General features: G+C 51.6%; 1 protein-coding gene across 1 annotated transcript in view; it reads left to right on the plus strand.

The window, feature by feature from the left end:
- Window positions 1-26,285, plus strand: part of TMEM8B (transmembrane protein 8B) — an 804,010-nt gene that overhangs the window by 642,562 nt on the left and 135,163 nt on the right. The window contains exon 9 of the mRNA XM_069626692.1: window positions 10,597-10,739. Coding sequence (XP_069482793.1) covers window positions 10,597-10,739 — 143 coding nt within the window. The remainder of the gene's footprint in view (window positions 1-10,596; window positions 10,740-26,285) is intronic.

A 26,285-nucleotide genomic window follows, 5' to 3' on the forward strand; every position in this document is an offset into this window, starting at 1 on the left:
ACAGCATGACAGCGAACGTGGACTCGGGAGGGTTGGGGTTTGTCCACATTCACCTAAATCAGCCCCCCCCCCCCCCGAGCCCTTAGGGAAACAAATCACTAACAATCTTCTTGAAACTCAAGGACCTAGTAAACCCATCCAGTCCCTGATGCCTACAACCATCGGTGAAGACGGTAAGGGGTTGCTAAATGGAGCCGACAGGGCACGTGTAGGCCCACACCCCATCGTCCCTGAAAGAGATTTGCTGCCCTCTGAGGGCCTGCCATCTCATATGGATGAACAAAAAGCGAGCTTGATTCATGCAAACAAACTTGTATTGCAGGTGGAGGTCCGTGGTCTCCCACGAACAGCCCCGACTGACTTCATACCTAGAGACAATACCTACAGCCCACCTTCAGCTTCCCCTGGTGACCTCATCGATAATGTCAACAAAGACACTGCAAGATGCATATACAATGGCCTGGGACATCATAAATAACATCATTGATAAATTACCCCTGGACTCGTATGAAACTGAAACATCAGACTCTTCTGACTCGGACTCTGAGCATACTAAGTCGTCGAAAACAATTCCACCCAAACTTCAAGAAAAACAAGCTTTTCTAACAAAGAAATTACATGCCAACAAGATGGGAAAAGCAACAGCATTTAGAAAAAGGCGCGCTCAGAAAAGAGACGGCCGACATTTACCACGGAAGGAGGAAAAAATATCCTGCAAATCAGTTCTTAATTATTTCAAGAAAAGAGGCCAACCACCGGGAGAAATTTCTGACGCTGATATATTGGAAGGGCTGGGTGACTCTACTGCAATACTGGAACCACCAAAGTTAGTCGAAGAGCCCCTAAACGAATTTCGGGACCATACGGCCTCAATATCTAAAATTACATCAAGTAAAGCTTTGAGATGGCACTATGGCAATCCGAGATCCCCACCAAAGAGAGCAGAAAGTCCGCTAAGTAACCAAACTGAACCCTCGTTTGCGGATCTGACTTCTCCGCAGCATGAAGATAGGAACTCGGACGAACCTCTTATTCATCAAAGTCCCAAACCTGTCAACGAGACCACCTCTCCAAGCGAAATGAATACTACCTGCAAAAACTCTCTGGAACTTACAGGAAACTCATGCCCAGGATCCTTGTGGGCCCCTGGATCTAAAGGTGGCCTGCTGGATATTCTACAAATCACACCAAGTAAACTTCAAATTGAAAATAGATCACAGACACGAGAAACGAGGGAGAAGACCAAAGCGCATGCTTATGGAGCCACTCCAAGAAGAGACCGTACATCCTTGTGCTCTCCACAAAGGAGAAGGCAACCTGACCTTCAAACGCCTAAGTCTACAGATTCCTCAGGAAAAAAGCCCGATTTACTAACAGTTATGTCTGCAATTTCTATCGCAATGGCCCCCTTCTGCAAATTGTATGAGGGAATATCGGAAACTTTAAACGACCATACAAATATCGCTGCGGCAATGACCTCAAAAATGTCTCTGTTGGAAGGCTACATACTGTCAAAGAGCATAGAAGCACCAAACACAATGAATCAGACAATTGAAACCTTCTGCAAAGATTCTCGGCACCTACCTCACAAAATTAATCAAAAAATTGCCAACCATGCAGGTGCTAATTGCTCTTCTTCACAGGGAACTCAAACGAATGAATGTCTAAATGAACCTGTCATTTTAATCCCAGAAGGGGAAAACGGCCTTATTGACTTGACTGCGGGAGTTGAAACTCAAAAAGTACAAACAGCTGAAAAGACTGGAGCAACTGCGGATTCACTGCCCCCAGGGCCAGGTTGCAAACCAAATACTGCAACAAAGAACTTATCTAAGAGAGATTTAATAACAAATGGATGTATATCCCAGAATAACTCCTTAGAGATAAGCTCAGAAGTAGTCACAGACAGATCCCCTCAAGTGAATAGTAAGTCGAAGAAACAGCTGGACGAGGTGGCATCCTTCAGAATATTTTCAAAAAAGGCACAAACAATTTCCGACTTTGTGTGGGCGTCCGATCCAAAGCAAAATGCCAGCATGGACAATCATCGATCAGAGAAACCACCAAAAACAAACCACCGAAGAGTGGTCTTGTTTAAAGATTAAAGTTTCAAAATCCAAGACAAACTGCGCTCAGCCCTCATTAGACAAGATAGCCCGCGATGATCCCGTGGACTTATTGAATATGAGTATACACCTAGAAGATGACACGGAACGGAATGATCCACAGTCAGAAGGGGGAAAAAGGAAAGCAGTGACGGGAACAAGTGATGATAGAGACCTGCCATCACAGGAAAAAAAGAAAGTCACAAAAGAATCTTTGGCTCCGGCGTTCCTGACCCTTGAAGACAAAAGAAACAATCAAACAAATAAAATACTAAAAGAAAACCACAAGGCCATAGAACCTGCATCTCTAACAATTCCTTCGAACAACTGTAGACTTAAAGAGAGGAATGAAAATGGAAAAAAAATATATATATTGGAAAAAAGATTCCCTCGATGCTACTGAAACCCTTAAAAAGCCGATTTACAGGTCTGTGGCGTTGGATGACCACAGAGCAAGAAGATCACCAAATGAAACAAACACACCTTCATCAACAAAACATAGGGAATTTTCAGATCGATATTTGAATCAAACAATGTAGAGGGAGACAAAGAGAACTCTCGAAAGATCTTTTAAAATCCAAAGAGTGACTAACAAAAGGGATAATCTAATACTTAACAGAAGAACTCTGATGGACTTATTCTCAAGAATACCGAGTTTAAAACGACTAAGATCAAGTGATTTAAAAATCGTTGAACCAGGAATAGATGGGCGCAATGACTCAGCTTTCCTGTTCATCTTATCCTCCACAGTAAAAGACTGGATGAGACAGGCAGCGGATGATCTATATGATTGGGGCTACACACTGGACGACATGAAGCCAAAGACCCATGAACGTCCTCACGCTTATAGATACTTGGACAGACCAACTCACAGCTCGCACCACCGAGACAATGCATCTTGGCAAGGAGGTAGAAGATGCTCGCCTCTCAGGGAATCCATCTCCCACCTGGCCTCCAGGAGTCACCCGGTAAGTGACATAATAAACAGAACATCAAGAAAAAGTACCAACCAGTCAAAAACAGAAACCAATGGGGAACGATCAAAACATGAACCCCCCAGAATGGGAGAATCCCAAGGACTCGACAGATGGACTACCAGTGATTGCGATTCACCAAACGACTCAAAGACTCAGATAGATTTCCGAAAGGCCCAATTCCAACGATGAAAATCACCTTCGACCAGAAATTGACTTTGAACGAAATCAAAAGTTCAACTCACCTGGAAGCTAACGGAGGTAAGAGTGTGGAAACATGGTCTTGGATCGCGCCAGCTCTAAACAATAAAAATGTTTAGCAATTACCAAAACATATAAGAGCAAATCGACCATGCGAACCTTTGAAAGAATGCCCAACGGAAAACCTATCTATTATTTCGTGGAACACTAGAGGCTTTGGTCACTTGACTAAAGAAAGTGATATAAATCTGGGACTTCACGATATAATATTGTTACAAGAAACGTGGCTTCTAGACAAACCCTCTCTAGATGGCTTTGAAATTCACTTCACCCCAGAATACAGAGGCGTCAAAGGCCGCCCAATGTCTGGTCTATTAACAGATTTTCGTTCAAGCAGCGGGTTCCATTTGATTTCAGCATTAACATCAACAAACTTTATGTAAGCATCCTTAGTTCTATGGAACTGTCACACTGCGAAGTCAGAAATGACAAAAAGGAATATGCTTTTCATAAATATCTACTGGAGCCCAAATGCCATCACTAACAACGAGTTCCTTAACGACCTAGAAAACGTCATTGAAACGACATCCGAGAACCATGACATTGATCATATTCTCATTGGCGGCGACCTAAATATAACTTGCAAAGGGGTTGGCAACCAAAAAACAACCAACCGACAACATACGGAGCCATCAGTAAGGGCCAGATTATGGAAGTCCCTCATGAAAATAATGACCTGCACAATCTCCATCTGCTGTTTGAAACAGCAATAAAAAGGATTCCAACCTGGGAAAGAGAAAACCAAACAGGAACAAGAGATCACATCTAAGTTTCGCGCAATCTACTTGCAGAAATAAAATCTTTCAACGTAGTAAGACCTATCCATAGTGATCACAACATGCTGCAGATGAAGTGGATTTCTCCTAAACCACCAACTGAGACAATCCAATATGAATTAGAGGCTGATTGTAGTGCAATGTGCCTTAAGATAACAGAAGCAGGGATTGCAGAACTAATGAAACAATACTCTAATACTGGCACAACTAATAAATCAACAGACTATCGCCCACTCCTCATGGCTTTCAAGAAACGGACGCAAAATCAGCAAATTGTACAAGATCTACAATTCACACATACTATCAAGATTTAGTCAAAAAGCGTAGACGGATGCGCAAACTAAAGAGACAGGCAAAAAAACAACATCACCCAGCATAAAAGCAGAGGCTATTAATGCTGAAAAAGAATGTAAAGTCTGGGCGAGAGACCATAGAAAGAAAATGTACCAGACTGACTCTGTAGAAATGCTGAGGGCCATCTGCGGGAGAAAAACAACTACTTTCTGGACCCTAGTAAAAAACTACTACAGGATCATCAAACGAAGTCCTACAGAACAGCGTGTGAGAAGCAAAATGGATCAACCACTTTAAACAGTTGTACCAGGCAAGGAACACCTGCTCCTACAGACGCTGGAATAATCTTCGAGCCATGGGTAATTCCACATAATCCGGCCCAAATACTAGCCAAAATAAGAAAATTAAACCACTCCAGAGCTCCCGGCCCTGACGGGGTGACCAATTTCGACCTGAAAAAGCAGACAGATGCCTGCTCGACATTCATCTCCAAGGTGTTTAAAAAATGTCAGCGGACTAGATCAATCCAAGTGTCATGGAAAAGCGCAAATATTGTCTCAATATTCAAGAAGGGAGCAAGGGACAATCTAAAACACTACCGCCCAATTGCACTACTTGACACAATCAGAAAGATCTGTGCCTCCTGTTTATTGGATCAATTTTAAACTTGGACCAATAACAATAACATCAATGATCCTCTGCAGTCCGGATTTGTTAAATCTGTAGGAACAACAGCAAATATTCTGTTATTGAGTATATTGAAGAACAAAGTTTTGGAAGGCAAACCAAGAGTATTTATGGGATTCATAGACCTCGTTCAGGCATTTGACCAGGTCAACCGGTCCAAACTTTGGAACAAACTTATTTCTTGGAAATGCCCACCACATCTGCTGGAGCAAATCAGAGCATTATATTCTGAAACAACTATTCAAGTACGCCTTAGCAGAGTGGGTCAATTAACAAAACCTATTGAAACGACCCGGGGAGTCAAGCAAGGCTGCCCTCTGGACCCTGTGTTATGTAAGGCATACATTGCCGATTATAAGGGCAGTGAATCTGAAGTTCCAGCTTTCCCTCCAAGCTTCGGGGGCGAACACCTACCCCGATTAATTTATGCAGATGACATTATCATCGTTGATCAAACTCAAATAGGCCTCCAAAGAAAATTGGACAATTTGTCCTTGTTCATTAAAGCGAACGATCCAAAACTAAGATAATGTCTTTTGAACTCTCAAAGAAAAAAAACGAAAACTCAAAATGGTTCATTGAGGGGAAAAAAGTAGACACAGTTACCAGCTTCAAATACCTAGGCGTGACCCTTAGCTCAAACTGAAGGGACTTACCAATGCAAGACACCCTCCAAGAAAAATTGAAAGCCCTGATCGCACAGACTAAAGCCGTCAATAGGAAATATGGAAGATTCTCCTTTATACCGGTCCTGAAATTCTATAAGGCTAAGATCATACCAAGCCTAACATATGGCGTTGAAGCCATGTCAAATCTCCCGGAAACCCTATGGGATAAGTTGGAAGGAAAGTTTTGGCGGAGGGTTTTGCTATTGCTGCAATTAACTCCGATAGCATCGATTCGGAGGGAGCTAAGCCTTCAATCCATCTCATCAATAGTTGCTTGCAATAGAATCATGCTCTACCGGAAGATAATCGACACAGCAAGCCCCCACATATTCGGCCTAATTAACAAAGAACTTCAGGAAACCAGTACTAAGATTATGACTAGATGGGTCACGGACATTCAATGAGATTGGGCCAAATTGGCTGCACAGAAGAGGAGGATCTTTTGAACAATCCAACAAAAATAAAAAATAAACGACTTATCCAGGATTGGATATCAACGCAAGACCAGGCTAACAGAAACAAATTGACAAAGAATATACCCCTGATAATAAATAAAATCAATCAACCTCCAAATTGCATCCAAAAATTCCCTAACAAAAATCTAAGGGAACATTTTCTGAGAATAAGATTGAATTTATTAATGACTAAGGAGGTAGCCGCCATAAGGAGCAAACAAGGTGAAACATTTTGTCGGTTTTGTCAAAACAAGGATTCGATCGAAGATTTAAGTAATCTACTGTTAAATTGTCAAGCACTTGAGCAGCAAAGAAAAGTTTATTTTAGCCACATTCTTTTTGACCTCCATTCCTATGACGAAAAGGAATGGTGGTCTCGTCTCATGAGTGGCAAACGAACCACGTGGGTAATCGCAGTCACCACATTTTTCAAGAGCTTGAAATTAGATACCATGAGACCAGATTGAAAGTTAAGAAGAAAGACTGCACAAAGGATCGGGGGTGGGAGAATCCTCGAATTGTTTAGTAGGAAGGAGAGAACTACACGTGACTTAGAGCTGGAGAGCGTACCAATGAACCTTCTATCTGTCACATTATATGCTCATACGGCCATCTCATTCCACTACCCACCCCCTCTGGAGGATCTTGACTTTCTTTTAAAGTTTTATCGGATCAGACAAAAGGCGAAATTCTTGATTCTTTTAAAAAATTGATTTTCAATTAAAACAAGTAATAATTAAAAAATATATATATATATATATTTTTATTCTATTTCATTTTTTTCACCCAGATGGTCTTTAAGGTTTAAAGGTTGAAAGATGGGAGGTGAGACAGAAGTTACAGAATGCTTTTCAGGATGGGATAGTAAGATTAGGATAGGTCGGCAATAGCAGGGCAGCTGGAAGGGCTGGAGTGAGTGTGGGGAAACGGGTATGTTTTGAGGCTTTAAGTGGGGAAAGGGGAGTGCAAGGTGGATATAAAGTGGTGGAGTGTTCCATGCTGTGGGTGCCCACCGCGTGAGTGCTGGTTAGTGCGGTGGTGGTTAATTAACGTGAGTGCATGCTAGTTTGCAGATTGACATGTGTAGGAGATTTTGGCTAGCCTGTCGTGTGTTTGCACGAGTGACGGGCTGCAGTTTGTTGTGAAGGTAAGATGGGGTTTGAGGTGGACGGCTTTGCATAAGATGCAGAGACGCTTGAAGGCAATTCTCTGGCGTACGGGAAGCCAGTGCTGGAGTGATGTGTGAGGGTTTGGGTAGGTGAAGGATGAGTCTTCCCATTCTGTTTTCTATGGCTTGCAGGGGGACAATGGTGTTGTTGGGGAGTCCAGTGAGAAGAGTGTTACCATAGTCCTTTTCCTGTGCCGAAAGTCGTGAGGTGCGAAGATGTACCTCCTTTTGTGGATGAGGTGTAGCCAGCTATCTGGTGTGTGAAGGAAAGATGGGGTTCGATGGTGAAACCAAGAGATTGAACAGGTGTGGAGAGGGATGTGTGTGGGTTGTCCATGGCCAGTTCTTTGCTCCTGGGGGAGTTCAGATGAGGAGGTATTCCGTTTTGGAAGGGTTGAGTTTGATTAAGTCATGGCCGTCCAGGTGATGCTGGTGGAGAGCCAGCTTTTGAGGGTCTGGAGTTGTGAGTGGGACGTGATTTGACAGTACATGTGTGGGCTGTCTGTGTACTGGTGAGCATGGACCCTGTGTTTGCTAAGGGTCTGTGCAGCAGATTCTGCATATAGGTTTTGGAGAAGGGGAGACAGGAGGAAGAACACACACAGTTGTCATTGTATTGAACTTTGGATAAACTGTGGGCTTCCACTGTTGCGTGATGGATCTTGGCAGCAAGACGAGGTTGCTGAGGATAAGTCTAGGTAGGGTTCCATGTTCATGATCATGCATGGAGATCCCCTGCTGAGCAGTAGATCCAGTGATCCCACGGGCAGATTGAACACAATTGTGGAAAGAAGATGCCCCAGGGGACTCAGATGTTAGTGGAAGTGTCTCCAGTTGCACAACTTATTGTGTGTGTTACAGGATTTGGGAGAAGTAGTCCTGAACGAGTTGGATGTGCCTATGCAAGAGGATAGGCTGGCGAGGATTACAGGCTGGTGAGGATTACCAGCTGTCCTACGACGTTGAACACTGTTGGTAGGTTACGAACCAAGTGACAGTGGTCCCCATTTTCTTAAGTTCTGGAGACATCATTGAGTACCTTGATTATAGCTATGGGTGCAGAATTTGGAGCAATTGGTGAAATACTGTGGGCTTGAAGCTGAATGATAGTGGGAGAAATAGAGTCATTACTGAAATTTAGTTAAGGCATTGATAAGTCTCGGGAGGATAGTTCAGCGGCAACGTGCTCGCCTTGGAAGCAAGACAACACGGAGCAACACAGATGCGATCCCCAGGTCTGCGCTTAGAAGCCTCTGGGTATTAAGCGCATTATAAATAACCTCTCATATCATATCATACCTACATGAGTTAAGGAGTTGGCAGATTGGTGATGCCATGTGCTGGTGTTGAGTACAGCTCCATAGGGCTCAACAGGCATGTGTCAGGAACTTCTGTTTAGCATTTGTTGTCAAGGGTTGGACCAAATGCATTGATTAGAAGGTTGGAAAGGCTGCTTGGAGTGGGGTGAGGGAATGGAGAGGGCCGTCCACTGCCGATAGCCACCTCCCAAACGATAGGGGCCTTTCTTCTTGCTTAAATGGTAGTTTTGAAGCGATTCAAACCAAATGAAATGTGGTCTGTTAGGCTTTTGGTATATGAGATGGGTGAGGATCTTCTCGGTCTCGCTAGTTGGGTGATGATCTGTGAGTGATTTGACCAGGATAGGGTTTGAAGCGGCTCAGTATAGTTCAGCTTCAGTGTATGTCTGGTAGTGGTATGGATGACGCCCATGTGTCACCTTGTTTCTACCAGATTGGGGGTCTTCTTGTTGTCTTTGATATCCACCATCAAGTCTCTTCCAAGATAAGGTTACTCCGGGATATTGTTTGGGGGTCTAGAGTCAGAATGAAAACATCTTCAAGAGATATCGTGTTGTAGAACACATTCTGTCATATGGAAGGTCTGTGGAGGTTGATCACGCACGGGCGGTTGAGTACCGTATTCTCCCAATGCCTCTTCTTGGTCACCATAATCTTGGGAATGGTTTTAAGACTTGCTTGGGATGGCAGCCAGCCTAGGACTGCAGTGGAATGGTGACCGGAGCGTGCCTGGTTTCCGCGTGTCGAGGGAGTGTCCCGTGGCCAACACGCTTTTCTGTGTTCATAGCCCCAAATCTAGGGGGGTCTAGGATCAGCGGGAGAAGTTCTACGTTGCGGCTGCACATAAGCATGGGATCCTTGGTTGGGATTGGCTCCGTATTGCCCAGGTCTCGGGCCAGGAGATCCTGGGCTTGTGAAGATCCTGTGCTCTTTCCAGATCCAAGAGTTGACCTCATATACACTTGGTTTTCCAAGGGCTATGAACCAAAATGGAGTGTTGATGTTGCTTGGGCTGTACAGATATTGGGGGCTAAGATTTTTGTTGCGATGAGAGTTTTCCACTTGGTCTGGGAACATGTTGTTTGCCTCTCGGTTGAATGTGATGGGATGGAATGGGGTTTCTGGGGGCTGAGTCAGGGCCGTAATACAATTATATGAACAAAAATCAAATGTTGACAGTGTAACGTTTCCCACCCCCACCCAGATCTACGCGTGTGGTTACATTGCCCCGTGCAAAGCGTGATTATGACTAGGGTCCCAAACTGAATGCAGAAAAAAAAGAGGAGAGACTCAAACCTGAAAGGGTCTGTAGGGCCAGGACAGAGTCAGTGACCTTTCAGGATCACATGTAGCTGGCTCTACCAAGCAGCTACCGGGATGTTGAAGACTAACCCGCTTTCCCTCTAGACCAAGTAGCACAAAATCCAGAATACAAATTATTACTAGCCAAGAGAACCTTCTAGATTGGCCAGCGATAGTCGCATCCTTTCATTGTTGCGTCCAGCTGGAACCTCGCTGGTCCGATAGGGATCCAGTAGAGTGTTGCACCATATGTAGGTGATGCTGTTGGTAGAGGTGGAGCCGCCACAAAACTCGTCACTAGATACAGTCCACACAAACCTATAAGGGGTCAGTGATGTGTGCATGAGTTTATGGGACCAGTATTGGAGTCGGTGGGCATCGCCACTGACTGGAATCAAACTCTCAACATCCTGAAGACTTGGACTCAGTAGAAAGCCTGTAGTGCCAATAAAGGCCACTTGAGTAAATCCCAATCCCCTTGGGGGGGGGCCGTCCACCTCACATGGGCCCATGATGTACTTAAGTGTGTTGCCAGTGGTTCTATTTGATACTCCTGATTGCCTGTCCTGTGTTTGCCCCACATACAGGTTTGAACCGTGCAGTAACGTCACGGCAGAGGTGAACCTGCGGACCTATCTGTCACCATGCATCAATGACTGCGGCGCGTATGGGCAGTGCAAACTGCTGCGGACCAACAACTACCTGTACGCCGCCTGCGAGTGCAAAGCAGGTGAGCACCGAGCAGCGGGAGGGTGGCATGGCCTTCATTAGATTATGGTATCGTTAAGCTGTCAACAGGTAAGTTTGCCTGGTGATTGACCTCTTGTGTCCACACACGGCTTGTCAGTGACCATCAGGCAGCCCAAAGAGACTACTGAAATGTGCTTCTCTAAAATAGGCATGTTTGTGTCTTGACATGATCATTTATAAGGTACCAATAACCTACTCTGCCTGCTGTCTCACAAATAGTCTTAGTGCATCAGGTCTAGTTAAGGGATGATACCTTCCACTGAGTCTATTCTAGAGCAAGCAATGGACCCAACGCAAAGGATAAGCATGATCTTCAAGTGCCATTGGCGTCAGATGGTCTATAGAGTGGATCAACATTGCTCCATCTTACGGAAGACCAGGTCACCCAGTTTATAGACTGGATCAGCGTTGCTCCATCCTACGGAAGACCAGGTAACCCGGTCTATAGACTGGATCAACGTTGCTCCATCCTACGGCAGACCAGGTAACCCGGTCTATAGACTGGATCAACATTGCTCCATCCTACGGAAGACCAGGTAACCCGGTCTATAGACTGGGTCAACGTTGCTCCATCCTACGGAAGACCAGGTAACCCGGTCTATAGACTGGATCAACGTTGCTCCATCCTACGGAAGACCAGGTCACCCGGTCTTTAGACTGGTTCAGCGTTGCGCCATCCTATGGAAGACCAGGTCACCCGTTCTATAGAGTGAATCAGCGTTGGTCCATCCTACGGAAGACCAGGTCACCCGGTCTATAGTCTGGATCAGCATTGCTCCATCCTACGTAAGACCAGGTTACCCGGTCTGTAGACTGCATCAGCGTTGCTCCATCCTACGGAAGACCAGGTCACCCATAGGATCTATGGAGGGCAAAGTCAGTGATATCTCGCTCGACTTGAGCGCAGCTTTTGATCTAGTGGATCACCAGCTTCTCATCAAAGCCCTTAAAGAAAACGTTGGTTGCTCAGAAGAAGCAATAAGGTGGCTGATTTCTTTTCTCTCAGACCGCCAGGCGCGGATTCACTGGGGTAATACGTTCTCAGACTCCTGCCCCATACTCTTCGGGGTTCCACAGGGGGCAAGCTTGTCCCCCATGCTCTTCAATATATACATGCGGGCACTGTGTAGCATCCTGGTCAAGGCCGGGGTGTTTTTTACAAACTACGCAGACGACACACAGCTCATTGTTGAGTTGAGTGGAAACCATGAGGAAGATAGTGCATCAATAGGGAAGATATATGGCATGATTGATGAATGGATGCAATCCAATAGGATGTGCCTGAATAACGCAAAAACTGAATTGATGACTTTCGGCTCAAATCGCCAGCTATCCAATCTAGCAGGCGAATATAAGTTTTTTAAGATAAAGGACACCATTATAAAAGTTTTGGCACAGGTCAAAACTTTGGGAATGATGGTCAATGCAGAGGTTAATTCTGAAGCACAGACCAATTACCTCTTAAAAAGCACAGCCTACTACCTCAAGTTAATAAGAGCAGTTAAACCATTCCTGAATGAAACAAACCTGGCCACCATAGCCAGAGCCATCATTCTGTCCAGGCTGGACTACGGGAATGCTCTGATGATTGGTGCTACCGCGAAAGATCTGGCGAGATGCCAAGTGATTCAGAATGACGCGGTCAGACTGATCAAAAATTTGAAAAGAAGGGACCATGTTACAGACCAGAGAAGGTCACTGCATTGGCTAAAAATGGACGAGAGGATACGCTTTAAATCTCTTATGCTCGTTCATAAGTGCATATACGGTAAGGCCCCAGGTTATCTAAAGAACTGTATAGTTCCATACGCGCCACAAAGAAGTCTGAGATCAATGGGTACAGGACTGCTGGTCATTCCCAAACACAGACGAAAATCAGGGCTGGGCAGAGCCTTCGTGGTTCTGGCTCCTCAAATGTGGAACAGACTTCCTGAGACCTTGAGAATGAAGGAAAATCACTTGGCTTTTAGGAAACGTCTTAAGACACTTATCTTCCAGTAGGAATTCTCGGACTTCCTCTCTTACAGCGTGTAAGGATGGTAAGGGCGCATCTTACACATGGGATAGGCTAGGCTGCGTTTGTGTTATGTTCATTGTGTGTTTTTGTCTCAAAGCGCCCTGATGCCCGCAGGCTACCGGCGCTATAGAAAACCAAAATACATACATACATACATACATACATACATACATATCTCTACCGATGTTCATATGTCATCTTTGCTTATAACAGATATGGCGAGATTCCCAAGCTATGCTTCATATTGAGACTTACGTCTGATGGATTCTGCAGCGTGAAGTTCTACCGTAGGCTTTTTCCAATGGATCAACGCGTATGATAAGAGTCAGGGGACCCCAGCTATCATATCCAGATATGCAGAGTAGGTCCTTCTATGGCATCGGGTTGAATGAGCCCTCTGTGGCCCACGGACCCAGTGTGGGGAGAAGCACAGCCAGAAGTTCGTTCGTGGGGGAGGGCGAGGAGGAAGGTAGGAGGCAGGGGACATATAATGCTACTAGGCGATTGCCCTCCGGATCCCGGTGAGAGGGGTTGCAGTGGCCCAGCAAGAGTAGAAGGGGCTGGGGGGGGCAGGCACAGCTCCTCGGTGGTCTCTAAATGCTGGTTCAAGGCTTTAGATGCCCCATAGGATGGGCTGGTCATTTGCATCATTAATGTTTCTCAAGTTCTCCTTGATCCCATAATTGGACTGTAAAGGAACTGTTGAAGCCGGTGGGCTTCAGGGGAACGGGGTGAAGCCGGTGGGCTTCAGGGGAGTGCGGTGTAGCCGGTGGCCTTCAGGGGAGCCGGGGAAACCGGTGGCCTTCAGGGGAACGGGGTGAAGCCAGTGGCCTTCAGGGGAACAGGGTGAAGCCGGTGGCCTTCAGGGGAACGGGGTGAAGCCGGTGGGCTTCAGGGGAGCCGGGGAAACCGGTGGCCTTCAGGGGAACGCGGTGAAGCCGGTGGCCTTCAGGGGAACGGGGTGAAGCCGGTGGGCTTCAGGGGAGTGGGGTGTAGCCGGTGGCCTTCAGGGGAGCCGGGGAAACCGGTGGCCTTCAGGGGAACGGGGTGAAGCCGGTGGGCTTCAGGGGAGCCGGGGAAACCTGTGGCTTTCAAGGGAACGTGGTGAAGCCAGTGGGCTTCAGGGGAATGGGGTGAAGCCGGTGAGCTTCAGGGGAGCCGGGGAAACCGGTGGCCTTCAGGGGAACAGGGTGAAGCCGGTGGCCTTCAGGGGAACAGGGTGAAGCCGGTGGCCTTCAGGGGAACAGGGTGAAGCCGGTGGGCTTCAGGGGAGCCGGGGAAACCGGTGGCTTTCAGGGGAACGTGGTGAAGCCAGTGGGCTTCAGGGGAACGGGGTGAAGCCGGTGAGCTTCAGGGGAGCCGGGGAAACCGGTGGCCTTCAGGGGAATGCGGTAAAGCCGGTGGGCTTCAGGGGAGCGGGGGGAAGCCGGTGGGCTTCAGGGGAGCCGGGGAAACCAGTGGCCTTCAGGGGAATGGGGTGAAGCCGGTGGGCTTCAGGGGAGAGGGGGGAAGCCGGTGGCCTTCAGCGAGTGTGGTGAAGCCGATGGGCTTCAGGGGAGCTGGGGAAGCCAGTGGCCTTCAGGGGAGCGGGGTGGAGCCGGGGAAGCCAGTGGCCTTTAGGGGAGTGGGGTGAAGCCGGTGGGCTTCAAGGGGAATGGGGTGAAACCAGTGTCCTTCAGGGGAGTGGGGTGAAACCAGTGTCCTTCAGGGGAGTGGGGTGAAGCTGGTGTCCTTCAGGGGAGTGGGGTGAAGCCGGTGGGCTTCAGGGGAGTGGGGTTGAGCCGGTGGCCTTCAGGGGAGTGTGGTGAAGCCAGTGTCCTTCAGAGGAGTGGGGTGAAGCCGGTGGCCTTCAGGGGTGTGGGGTGAAGCTGGTGGGCTTTGGGGTGAGGGATGAAGCCGGTGGGCTTCAGGGGATTGGGGTTGAGCCGGTGGCCTTCAGGGGAGTGTGGTGAAGCCAGTGTCCTTCAGGGGAGTGGGGTGAAGCCGGTGGCCTTCAGGGGAGGGGGGTGAAGCTGGTGGGCTTCAGGGTGAGGGGTGAAGCCGGTGGGCTTCAGGGTGAGGGGTGAAGCCGGTGGGCTTCGGGGTGAGGGATGAAGCCGGTGGGCTTCAGGGGAGTGGGGTTGAGCCGGTGGGCTTCGGGGGAGTGGGGTTGAGCCGGTGGGCTTCAGGGGAGTGTGGTGGAGCCGGTGGGCTTCAGGGGAGTGGGGTGAAGCCGGTGGCCTTCAGGGGAGTGGGGTGAAGCCAGTGTCCTTCAGGGGAGTGGGATGAAGCCAGTGGCCTTCAGGGGAGTCGGGTGAAGCCGGTGGCCTTCAGGGGAGTGGGGTGAAGCCAGTGTCCTTCAGGGGAGTGGGGTGAAGCCGGTGGCCTTTAGGGGAGTGGGGTGAAGCCGGTGGCATTCAGGGGAGTGGGGTGAAGCCAGTGTCCTTCAGGGGAGTGGGGTGAAGCCGGTGGCCTTCAGGGGAGTGGGGTGAAGCCAGTGTCCTTCAGGGGAGTGGGTGAAGCCGGTGGCCTTCAGGGGAGTGGGGTGAAGCCGGTGGCCTTCAGGGGAGTGGGGTGATGCCAGTGGGCTTCAGGGGAGTGGGGTGATGCCGTTGGTCTTCAAGGGAAGGGGGTGAAGCCAGTGTCCTTCAGGGGAGTGGGGTTGAGCCGGTGGCTTTCAGGGGGGTGGGGTGAAGCCAGTGGGCTTCAGGGGAGTCGGGTGAAGCCAGTGGGCTTCAGGGGAGTGGGGGAAACCAGTGGCCTTCAGGAGAATGGGGTGAAGCCGGTGGGCTTCAGGGGAGAGGGGGGAAGCCGGTGGCCTTCAGGGAGTGTGGTGAAGCCGATGGGCTTCAGGGGAGCTGGGGAATCCGGTGGCCTTCAGGGGAGCCGGGGAAGCCGGTGGCCTTCAGGGGAGCGGGGTGGAGCCGGGGAAGCCAGTGGCCTTTAGGGGAGTGGGGTGAAGCCAGTGGGCTTCAAGGGGAATGGGGTGAAACCAGTGTCCTTCAGGGGACTGGGGTGAAACCAGTGTCCTTCAGGGGAGTGGGGTGAAACCAGTGTCCTTCAGGGGAGTGGGGTGAAGCTGGTGGGCTTCAGGGGAGTGGGGTTGAGCCGGTGGCCTTCAGGGGAGTGGGGTGAAGCCGGTGGCCTTCAGGGGAGTGGGCCGAAGCCGGTGGGCTTTGGGGTGAGGGATGAAGCCGGTGGGCTTCAGGGAAGTGGGGTTCAGCCGGTGTCCTTCAGGGGAGTGTGGTGATGCCAGTGTCCTTCAGGGGAGTGGGGTGAAGCCGGTGGCCTTCAGGGGAGTGGGGTGAAGCTGGTGGGCTTCAGGGTGAGGGATGAAGCCGGTGGGCTTCAGGGTGAGGGGTGAAGCCGGTGGGCTTCGGGGTGAGGGACGAAGCCGGTGGGCTTCAGGGGAGTGGGGTTGAGCCGGTGGGCTTCGGGGGAGTGGGGTGGAGCCGGTGGGCTTCAGGGGAGTGTGGTGGAGCCGGTGGGCTTCAGGGGAGTGGGGTGAAGCCGGTGGCCTTCAGGGGAGTGGGGTGAAGCCAGTGTCCTTCAGGGGAGTGGGGTGAAGCCGGTGGCCTTCAGGGGAGTCGGGTGAAGCCGGTGGCCTTCAGGGGAGTGGGGTGAAGCCGGTGGCCTTCAGGGGAGTGGGGTGAAGCCAGTGTTCTTCAGGGGAGTGGGTGAAGCCGGTGGCCTTCAGGGGAGTGGGGTGAAGCCGGTGGCCTTCAGGAGAGTGGGGTGATGCCGGTGGGCTTCAGGGGAGTGGGGTGAAGCCGGTGGGCTTCAGGGGAGTGGGGTGAAGCCAGTGTCCTTCAGGGGAGTGGGGTTGAGCCGGTGGCTTTCAGGGGAGTGGGGTGAAGCCAGTGGGCTTCAGGGGAGTGGGGTAAGCAAGTGGGCTTCAGGGGAGTGGGGTGAAGCCAGTGGGCTTCAGGGGAGTGGGGGAAGCCAGTGGGCTTCAGGGGAGTGGGGTGAAGCCGGTGGGCTTCAGGGGAGTGGGGTGAAGCCGGTGGGCTTCAGGGAAGTGGGGGAAGCCAGTGGGCTTCAGGGGAGTGGGGTGACGCCGGTGGCCTTCAGGGGAGTGGGGTGAAGCCGGTGTCCTTCAGGGGAGTGGGGTGAAGCCAGTGTCCTTCGGGGGAGTGGGGTGAAGCCGGTGGGCTTCAGGGGTGTGGGGTGAAGCCAGTGTCCTTCAGGGGAGTGGGGTGAAGCCAGTGGGCTTCAGGGGAGTGGGGTGAAGCCGATGGGCTTCAGGGGAGTGGGGTGAAGCCGGTGGCCTTCAGGGGAGTGGGGTAGAACCGGTGGGCTTCAGGGGAGTGGGGTGAAGCCAGTGGGCTTCAGGAGAGTGGGGTGAAGCCGGTGGCCTTCAGGGGAGTGGGGTAGAACCGGTGGGCTTCAGGGGAGTGGGGTGAAGCCGGTGGGCTTCAGGGGAGTGGGGTGAAGCCGGTGGCCTTCAGGGGAGTGGGGTAGAACCGGTGGGCTTCAGGGGAGTGGGGTGAAGCCAGTGCCCTTCAGGGGAGTGGGGTTAAGCCGGTGGGCTTCAGGGAGTGGGGTGATGCCGGTGGGCTTCGGGGTGAGGGGTGAAGCCAGTGGCCCTCAGGGTGAGGGGTGATGCCAGTGTCCTTCAGGGCAGTGGGGTGAAGCCAGTGTCCTTCAGGGGAGTGGGGTGAAGCCAGTGTTCTTCAGGGGAGTGGGGTGAAGCTCGTGGGCTTCAGGGGAGTGGGGTGATGCCGGTGGACTTCAGGGGAGTGGGGGAAGCCGGTGGCCTTCAGAGGAGTGGGTTGAAGCCAGTGGGCTTCGGGGTGAGGGGTGAAGCCAGTGGCCCTCAGGATGAGGGGTGAAGCCAGTGGCCACCAGGGGAGTGGGGTGAAGCCAGTGAGCTTCAGGGTGAGGGCCACACTCCCCTCACATACTTAAACTAATCAGACATTGGCAAAGTCATAGCAAGTAGATGTGGCTATTGGCCAAGTCTTTCGTAGGCGTCCACAGTGACCTTTATCTGGTACCACCTGTTTGTACATCGGGGTCACACATTGCAGACATGGATTTTGCAAATCTTTGCAAGTCACATTTTCCAGCTTGCACCAGAAGAGAGTAGGGAACGCGTGCCACTCTCAGCATTGAGCATGACACTCCTGATCACCACTACCTCACGGAGCATGCCCTCACAGCACCCCACGATGTGCGAAATTTCTTGCATTGGATTGCTTTGCACGAAAGGGATACACACAGCATCAGATGTGAGTGATGCGGTTCTTTGAGGAATCAACTTCCGGGGCACCAGTGGTCCAGGGGTGAATATCGGTTTCTAAACCACCAATCAGCCCCACACCTGTAGCACACCAGAAGGGATCTGAACAGATTGGAAACACAAGTACATTATAAACCTCATTGTCCAATTTTGGTAACGTGGACGGAACGACAGGCTTATCTTTGGAAGGTCGTGGATCGTTGGTTAGTTGCAACACAGCGAAAATACAATTATTACCCAATGATAAAGGGGACTGTCCAGTCAAGGTTGCATAACAATATCTACTTTATTATTATTACAACAGACAGTTCTAGCAACACTACAAAATATAACGCACCCTGTAAAGGAACACAGAGGACGAACAGTTACACGAAGTACAGGGATGCACTCTGTATACTCACAGGAGGGTAGTCGATAAAGCAATAAGTATTAACTGTTGAAGGTTATTTGGTTTCAGCGCCAAGGGAGCCAGGGGTCATAAATGTCCCTATAGGCCTTCCGTCAAGGACCAGGCGGACAGAACTACAGTGCACCTGGTGCTTGAGATGATCGTGATGCTCGACAGCGTCGAGTCGGTTCCAGGACACTTTGTAGCTCCTGTGACAGAGTTCAAGATGGGAAACAGCTGCGGGTATGAGGCGGCAGGCAGTTCGGCAGGCGCGGCTGGACGCTCGCTGGGCGGATGGCTGCAGGCTGGCCTACACAACAGCTCAGGATCAAGAATTGTTGTTTCTGGGCTGGTTGGCTGATCTGGAAGGCTGGTCGAAGTGTCTCGGACAGCTTTAGTGACTTCAGCATGAAAACAGTCAACGGTGCAGCCGGCCGCAGTTCAAGGGCTCGATTTTTTCAAAAATGTTCAGAGACTCTCTGGCCCTTCCCACCTAGGAAGCTTGCTGGCAGAATCTAGCAGGGTATGTTGTGTGCTGGCCGGGTACCGGTACTGGAGCTGCTGGACAGGTCCTCTGAGTCCGGTATCTCCCTCTGTTCCCTGAGAGATGTTTAGGGGAGAGATGTCTTGCTTCCCTCTTGGAAATCCTAGCCTTCCTTCACTGGCGGAGCATGTAAGGCAGACTGTACCTTCAGCCAGGGTCCAAATGACGTAGCACCTGAGGTAGGGATGCCTCGCATACGAGGGATGCGAGGATCACAGGGAAGAGATGCCAGGCTAGCACCTGAGGTAGGGATGGCGTGCATACGAGGGTTGCGAGGATCACAGGGAAGAGATGCCAGGCTAGCACCTGAGGTAGGTATGCCTCGCATACGAGGGATGCGAGGATCACAGGGAAGAGATGCCAGGCTAGCACCTGAGGTAGGGATGGCGTGCATACCAGGGATGCGAGGATCACTGGGAAGAGATGCCAGGCTAGCACCTGAGGTAGGGATGCCTCGCATACGAGGGATGGGAGGATCACAGGGAAGAGATGCCAGGCTAGCACCTGAGGTAGGTATGCCTCGCATACGAGGATCACAGGGAAGAGATGCCAGGCTAGCACCTGAGGTAGGTATGCCTCGCATACGAGGGATGCGAGGATCACAGGGAAGAGATGCCAGGCTAGCACCTGAGGTAGGGAAGGCGTGCATACCGGGGATGCGAGGATCACAGGGAAGAGATGCCAGGCTGGCACCTGAGGTAGGGATGCCTCGCATACGAGGATCACAGGGAAGAGATGCCAGGCTAGCACCTGAGGTAGGGATGGCGTGCATACCAGGGATGCGAGGATCACAGGGAAGAGATGCCAGGCTGGCACCTGAGGTAGGGATGCCTCGCATACGAGGGATGCGAGGATCACAGGGAAGAGATGCCAGGCTAGCACCTGAGGTAGGGATGGCGTGCATACGAGGGATGCGAGGATCACAGGGAAGAGATGCCAGGCTAGCACCTGAGGTAGGGATGCCTCGCATACGAGGGATGGGAGGATCACAGGGAAGAGATGCCAGGCTGGCACCTGAGGTAGGGATGCCTCGCATACGAGGGATGGGAGGATCACAGGGAAGAGACGCCAGGCTAGCACCTGAGGTAGGGATGGCGTGCATACCAGGGATGGGAGGATCACAGGGAAGAGATGCCAGGCTGGCACCTGAGGTAGGGATGCCTCACATACGAGGGATGGGAGGATCACGGGGAAGAGACGCCAGGCTAGCACCTGAGGTAGGGATGGCGCGCATACCAGGGATGCGAGGATCACAGGGAAGAGATGCCAGGCTGGCACCTGAGGTAGGGATGCCTCACATACGAGGGATGGGAGGATCACGGGGAAGAGATGCCAGGCTAGCACCTGAGGTAGGGATGGCGCGCATACCAGGGATGCGAGGATCACAGGGAAGAGATGCCAGGCTGGCACCTGAGGTAGGGATGGCTCACATACGAGGGATGGGAGGATCACGGGGAAGAGATGCCAGGCTAGCACCTGAGGTAGGGATGCCTCGCATACGAGGGATGGGAGGATCACAGGGAAGAGATGCCAGGCTGGCACCTGAGGTAGGGATGGCTCACATACCAGGGATGCGAGGATCACGGGGAAGAGATGCCAGGCTGGCACCTGAGGTAGGGATGCCTCGCATACGAGGGAAGCGAGGATCACGGGGAAGAGATGCCAGGCTAGCACCTGAGGTAGGGATGGCGTGCATACCAGGGATGCGAGGATCACAGAGAAGAGATGCCAGGCTGGCACCTGAGGTAGGGATGCCTCGCATACGAGGGATGCGAGGATCACAGGGAAGAGATGCCAGGCTAGCACCTGAGGTAGGGATGGCGTGCATACCAGGGATGGGAGGATCACGGGGAAGAGATGCCAGGCTAGCACCTGAGGTAGGGATGGCGTGCATACCAGGGATGCGAGGATCACAGGGAAGAGATGCCAGGCTGGCACCTGAGGTAGGGATGCCTCACATACGAGGGATGCGAGGATCACGGGGAAGAGATGCCAGGCTGGCACCTGAGGTAGGTATGCCTCGCATACCAGGGATGCGAGGATCACAGGGAAGAGATGCCAGGCTGACACCTGAGGTAGGGATGCCTCGCATACGAGGGATGCGAGGATCACGGGGAAGAGATGCCAGGCTGGCACCTGAGGTAGGGATGCCTCGCATACGAGGGATGCGAGGATCACGGGGAAGAGATGCCAGGCTGGCACCCTTCCAGGCTCGCACCTGAGGTAGGGATGGCTCACATACCAGGGATGGGAGGATCACATGGAAGAGATGCCAGGCTAGCACCTGAGGTAGGCATGGCTCACATACCAGGGATGCGAGGATCACGGGGAAGAGATGCCACCTGAGGTAGGGATGGCTCGCAAACGAGGGATGGGAGGATCACGGGGAAGAGATGCCAGGCTGGCACCTGAGGTAGGTATGCCTCGCATACGAGGGAAGCGAGGATCACAGGGAAGAGATGCCAGGCTGGCACCTGAGGTAGGGATGCCTCGCATACGAGGGTTGCGAGGATCACAGGGAAGCGATGCCAGGCTGGCACCTGAGGTAGGGATGCCTCGCATACGAGGGATGGGAGGATCACAGGGAAGAGATGCCAGGCTGGCACCTGAGGTAGGGATGGCTCGCATACCAGGGATGCGAGGATCACAGGGAAGAGATGCCAGGCTGGCACCTGAGGTAGGGATGCCTCGCATACCAGGGATGCGAGGATCACAGGGAAGAGATGCCAGGCTAGCACCTGAGGTAGGGATGGCTCACATACCAGGGATGGGAGGATCACTGGGAAGAGATGCCAGGCTAGCACCTGAGGTAGGGATGGCTCACATATGAGGGATGGGAGGATCACAGGGAAGAGATACCAGGCTAGCACCTGAGGTAGGGATGGCTTACATACGAGGGATGCGAGGATCATAGAGGTGAGAACGATGGCTTCTACTTGAGGGTTGGAGGCTGACGGAGGAGGAGAAGGGTGGCTTCTATTTGAGGGTTGGGAGGCTGACAGAGGAGGAGAATGATGGCTTTTACTTGATGGTTGGGAGGCTGACATAGGAGGAGAATGACGGCTTCTACTGGAGGGTTGGTAGGCTGACAGAGGAGGAGAATGACGGCTTCTACTTGAGGGTCGGGAGGCTGACATAGAAGGAGAATGGCAGCTTTTACTGGAGGGTTGGTATGCTGACAGAAGAGGAGAATGATGGCTTCTCCTGGAGGGTTGGGATGCTGAGAGAGGAGGAGAATGACGGCTTCTACTTGAGGGTCATGAGGCTGACAGAGGAGGGGAATGATGGCTTCTACTTGAGGGTCAGGAGGCTGACACAGGAGGAGAATGACGGCTTCTACTGGAGGGTTGGGAGTCTGACAGAGGAGGAGAATGACAGCTTCTACTGGAGGGTTGGGAGGCTGACAGAGGAGGAGAATGAGGGCTTCTATGTGATGGTTGGTAGGCTGACAGAGGAGGATAATGAGGGCTTCTACTTGAGGGTCGGGAGGCTGACAGAGGAGGAGAATGATGGCTTCTACTTGAGGGTCGGGAGGCTGACAGAGGAGGAGAATGACGGCTTCTACTGGAGGGTTGGGAGGCTGACAGAGGAGGAGAATGAGGGCTTCTATTTGAGGGTTGGGAGGCTGACAGAGGAGGAGAATGACGGCTTCTACTGGAGGGTCGGGAGGCTGACAGAGGAGGAGAATGATGGCTTCTACTTGAGGGTTGGGAGGCTGACAGAGGAGGAGAATGACGGCTTCTACTGGAGGGTTGGGAGGGTGACAGAGGAGGAGAATGATGGCTTCTACTTGAGGGTCGGGAGGCTGCCAGATGAGGAGAATGACTGCTTCTACTTTAGGGTTGGGAGGCTGACAGAGAAGGAGAGTGGCTTCTACTTGAGGGTTGGAAGGCTGACATAGGAGGAGCATGATGGCTTCTACTTGAGGGTTGGGAGGCTGACAGAGGAGGAGAATAGTGGCATCTACTTGAGGGTTGGCAGGCTGACAGAGGAGGAGAATGATGGCTTCTACCTGAGGGTTGGGAGGCTCACAGAGGAGGAGAATGATTGCTTGTACTTGAGGGTTGGTAGGCTGACAGAGGAGGAGAATGAGGGCTTCGACTTGAGGGTCGGGAGGCTGGCACAGGAGGAGAATGATGGCTTCTACTTGAGGGTCGGGAGGCTGACAGAGGAGGAGAATGACGGCTTCTACTGGAGGGTTGGGAGGCTGACAGAGGAGGAGAATGAGGGCTTCTATTTGAGGGTTGGGAGGCTGACAGAGGAGGAGAATGATGGCTTCTACTTGAGGGTCGGGAGGCTGCCACAGGAGGAGAATGATGGCTTCCACTTGAGGGTTGGGAGGCTGACAGAGGAGGAGAATGACGGCTTCTACTGGATGGTCGGGAGGCTGACAGAGGAGGAGAATGAGGGCTTCTATTTGAGGGTTGGGAGGCTGACAGAGGAGGAGAATGATGGCTTCTACTTGAGGGTCGGGAGGCTGACACAGGAGGAGAATGATGGCTTCCACTTGAGGGTCGGGAGGCTGACAGAGGAGGAGAATGACGGCTTCTACTGGAGGGTCGGGAGGCTGACAGAGGAGGAGAATGATGGCTTCTACTTGAGGGTTGTGAGGCTGACAGAGGAGGAGAATTATGGCTTCTACTTGAGGTTTGGGAGGCTGACAGAGGAGGAGAATGATGGCTTCTACTTGAGGGTTGGGAGGCTGACAGAGGAGGAGAATGATGGCTTCTACTTGAGGGTTGGAGGCTGACGGAGGAGGAGAATGGTGGCTTCTACTTGAGGGTTGGGAGGCTGACAGAGGAGGAGAATGATGGCTTTTACTTGATGGTTGGGAGGATGATAGTGGTGGAGAATGATGGCTTCTACTTGAGGGTTGGGAGACTGACAGGGGAGGAGAATGATGGCTTCTACTTGAGGGTCGGGAGGCTGACATAGGAGGAGAATGATGCATTCTACTGGAGGGTTGGTAGGCTGACAGAGGAGGAGAATGACGGCTTCTACTTGAGGGTCGGGAGGCTGACAGAGAAGGAGAATGGCAGCTTTTACTGGAGGGTTGGTATGCTGACAGAGGAGGAGAATGACGGCTTCTCCTGGAGGGTTGGGATGCTGACAGAGGAGGAGAATGACAGCTTCTACTTGAGGGTCATGAGGCTGACAGAGGAGGGGAATGATGGCTTCTACTTGTGGGTCAGGAGGCTGACACAGGAGGAGAATGACGGCTTCTACTGGAGGGTTGGGAGTCTGACAGAGGAGGAGAATGACAGCTTCTACTGGAGCGTTGCGAGGCTGACAGAGGAGCAGAATGAGGGTGTCTATGTGAGGGTTGGTAGGCTGACAGAGGGGGAGAATGAGGGCTTCTACTTGAGGGTCAGGAGGCTGACACAGGAGGAGAATGATGGCTTCTACTTGAGGGTCGGGAGGCTGACAGAGGAGGAGAATGAGGGCTTCTACTTGAGGGTCAGGAGGCTGACACAGGAGGAGAATGACGGCTTCTACTGGAGTTTTGGGAGGCTGACAGAGGAGGAGAATGAGGGCTTCTATTTGAGGGTTGGGAGGCTGACAGAGGAGGAGAATTACGGCTTCTACTTGAGGGTGGGGAGGCTGACACAGGAGGAGAATGATGGCTTCCACTTGAGGGTCGGGAGGCTGACAGAGGAGGAGAATGACGGCTTCTACTGGAGGGTCGGGAGACTGACAGAGGAGGAGAATGATGGCTTCTACTTGAGGGTTGTGAGGTTTACAGAGGAGGAGAATGATGGCTTCTACTTGAGGGTTGGGAGGCTGACAGAGGAGGAGAATGATGGCTTCTACTTGAGGGTTGAGAGGCTGACATAGGAGGAAAATGGTGGCTTCTACTTGAGGTTTGGGAGGCTGACAGAGGAGGAGAATGATGGCTTCTACTTGAGGGTTGGGAGGCTGAAAGAGGAGGAGAATGATGGCTTCTACTTGAGGGTTGGGAGGCTGACAGAGGAGGAGAATGACAGCTTCTACTGGAGGGTTGGGAGGCTGACAGAGGAGGAGAATGATGGCTTCTACTTGAGGGTTGAGAGGCTGACATAGGAGGAAAATGATGGCTTCTACTTGAGGATTGGGAGGCTGACAGAGGAGGAGAATGATGGCTTCTACTTGAGGGTTGGGTGGCTGACAGAGGAGGAGAATGATGGCTTCTACTTGAGGGTTGGGAGGCTGACAGAGGAGGAGAATGACGGCTTCTACTGGAGGGTTGGGAGGCTGACAGAGGAGGAGAATGATGGCTTCTACTTGAGGGTAGGTAGGCAGACAGAGGAGGAGAATGAGGGCTTCTACTTTAGTGTTGGGAGGGTGATAGAGGAGGAGAATGAGGGCTTCTACTTTAGGGTTGGGAGGCTGACAGAGGAGGAGAGTGGCTTCTACTTGAGGGTTGGAAGGTTGACATAGGAGGAGCATGATGGCTTCTACTTGTGGGTTGGGAGGCTGACAGAGGAGAATAGTGGCTTCTACTTGAGGGTTGGCAGGCTGACAGAGGAGGAGAATGATGGCTTCTACCTGAGGGTTGGGAGGCTCACAGAGGAGGAGAATGATTGCTTGTACTTGAGGGTTGGTAGGCTGATAGAGGAGGAGAATGAGGGCTTCTACTTGAGGGTCGGGAGGCTGACACAGGAGGAGAAGGATGGCTTCTACTTGAGGGTCGGGAGGCTGACAGAGGAGGAGAGTGACGGCTTCTACTGGAGGGTTGGGAGGCTGACAGAGGAGGAGAATGAGGGCTTCTATTTGAGGGTTGGGAGGCTGACAGAGGAGGAGAATGATGGCTTCTACTTGAGGGTCAGGAGGCTGACACAGGAGGAGAATGATGGCTTCTACTTGAGGGTTGGGAGGCTGACAGAGGAGGAGAATGACGGCTTCTACTGGAGGGCTGGGAGGCTGAAAGAGGAGGAGAATGATGGCTTCTACTTGAGGGTAGGGAGGCAGACAGAGGAGGAGAATGAGGGCTTCTACTTTAGGGTTGGGAGGGTGACAGAAGAGGAGAATAATGGCTTCTACTTGAGGGTCGGGAGGCTGACAGAGGAGGAGAATGACTGCTTCTACTTTAGGGTTGGGAGGCTGACAGAGCAGGAGAGTGGCTTCTACTTGAGGGTTGGAAGGCTGACATAGGAGGAGCATGATGGCTTCTACTTGTGGGTTGGGAGGCTGACAGAGGAGGAGAATAGTGGCTTCTACTTGAGGGTTGGCAGGCTGACAGAGGAGGAGAATTATGGCTTCTACCTGAGGGTTGGGAGGCTCACAGAGTAGGAGAATGATTGCTTGTACTTGAGGGTTGGGAGGCTGACAGAGGAGGAGAATGATGGCTTGTACTTGAGGGTTGGGAGGCTGACATAG

Source organism: Ambystoma mexicanum, chromosome 6p (genome assembly GCF_040938575.1).
Source record: "Ambystoma mexicanum isolate Mex_15411 chromosome 6p, UKY_AmexF1_1, whole genome shotgun sequence".
Classification (NCBI taxonomy): domain Eukaryota; kingdom Metazoa; phylum Chordata; class Amphibia; order Caudata; family Ambystomatidae; genus Ambystoma; species Ambystoma mexicanum.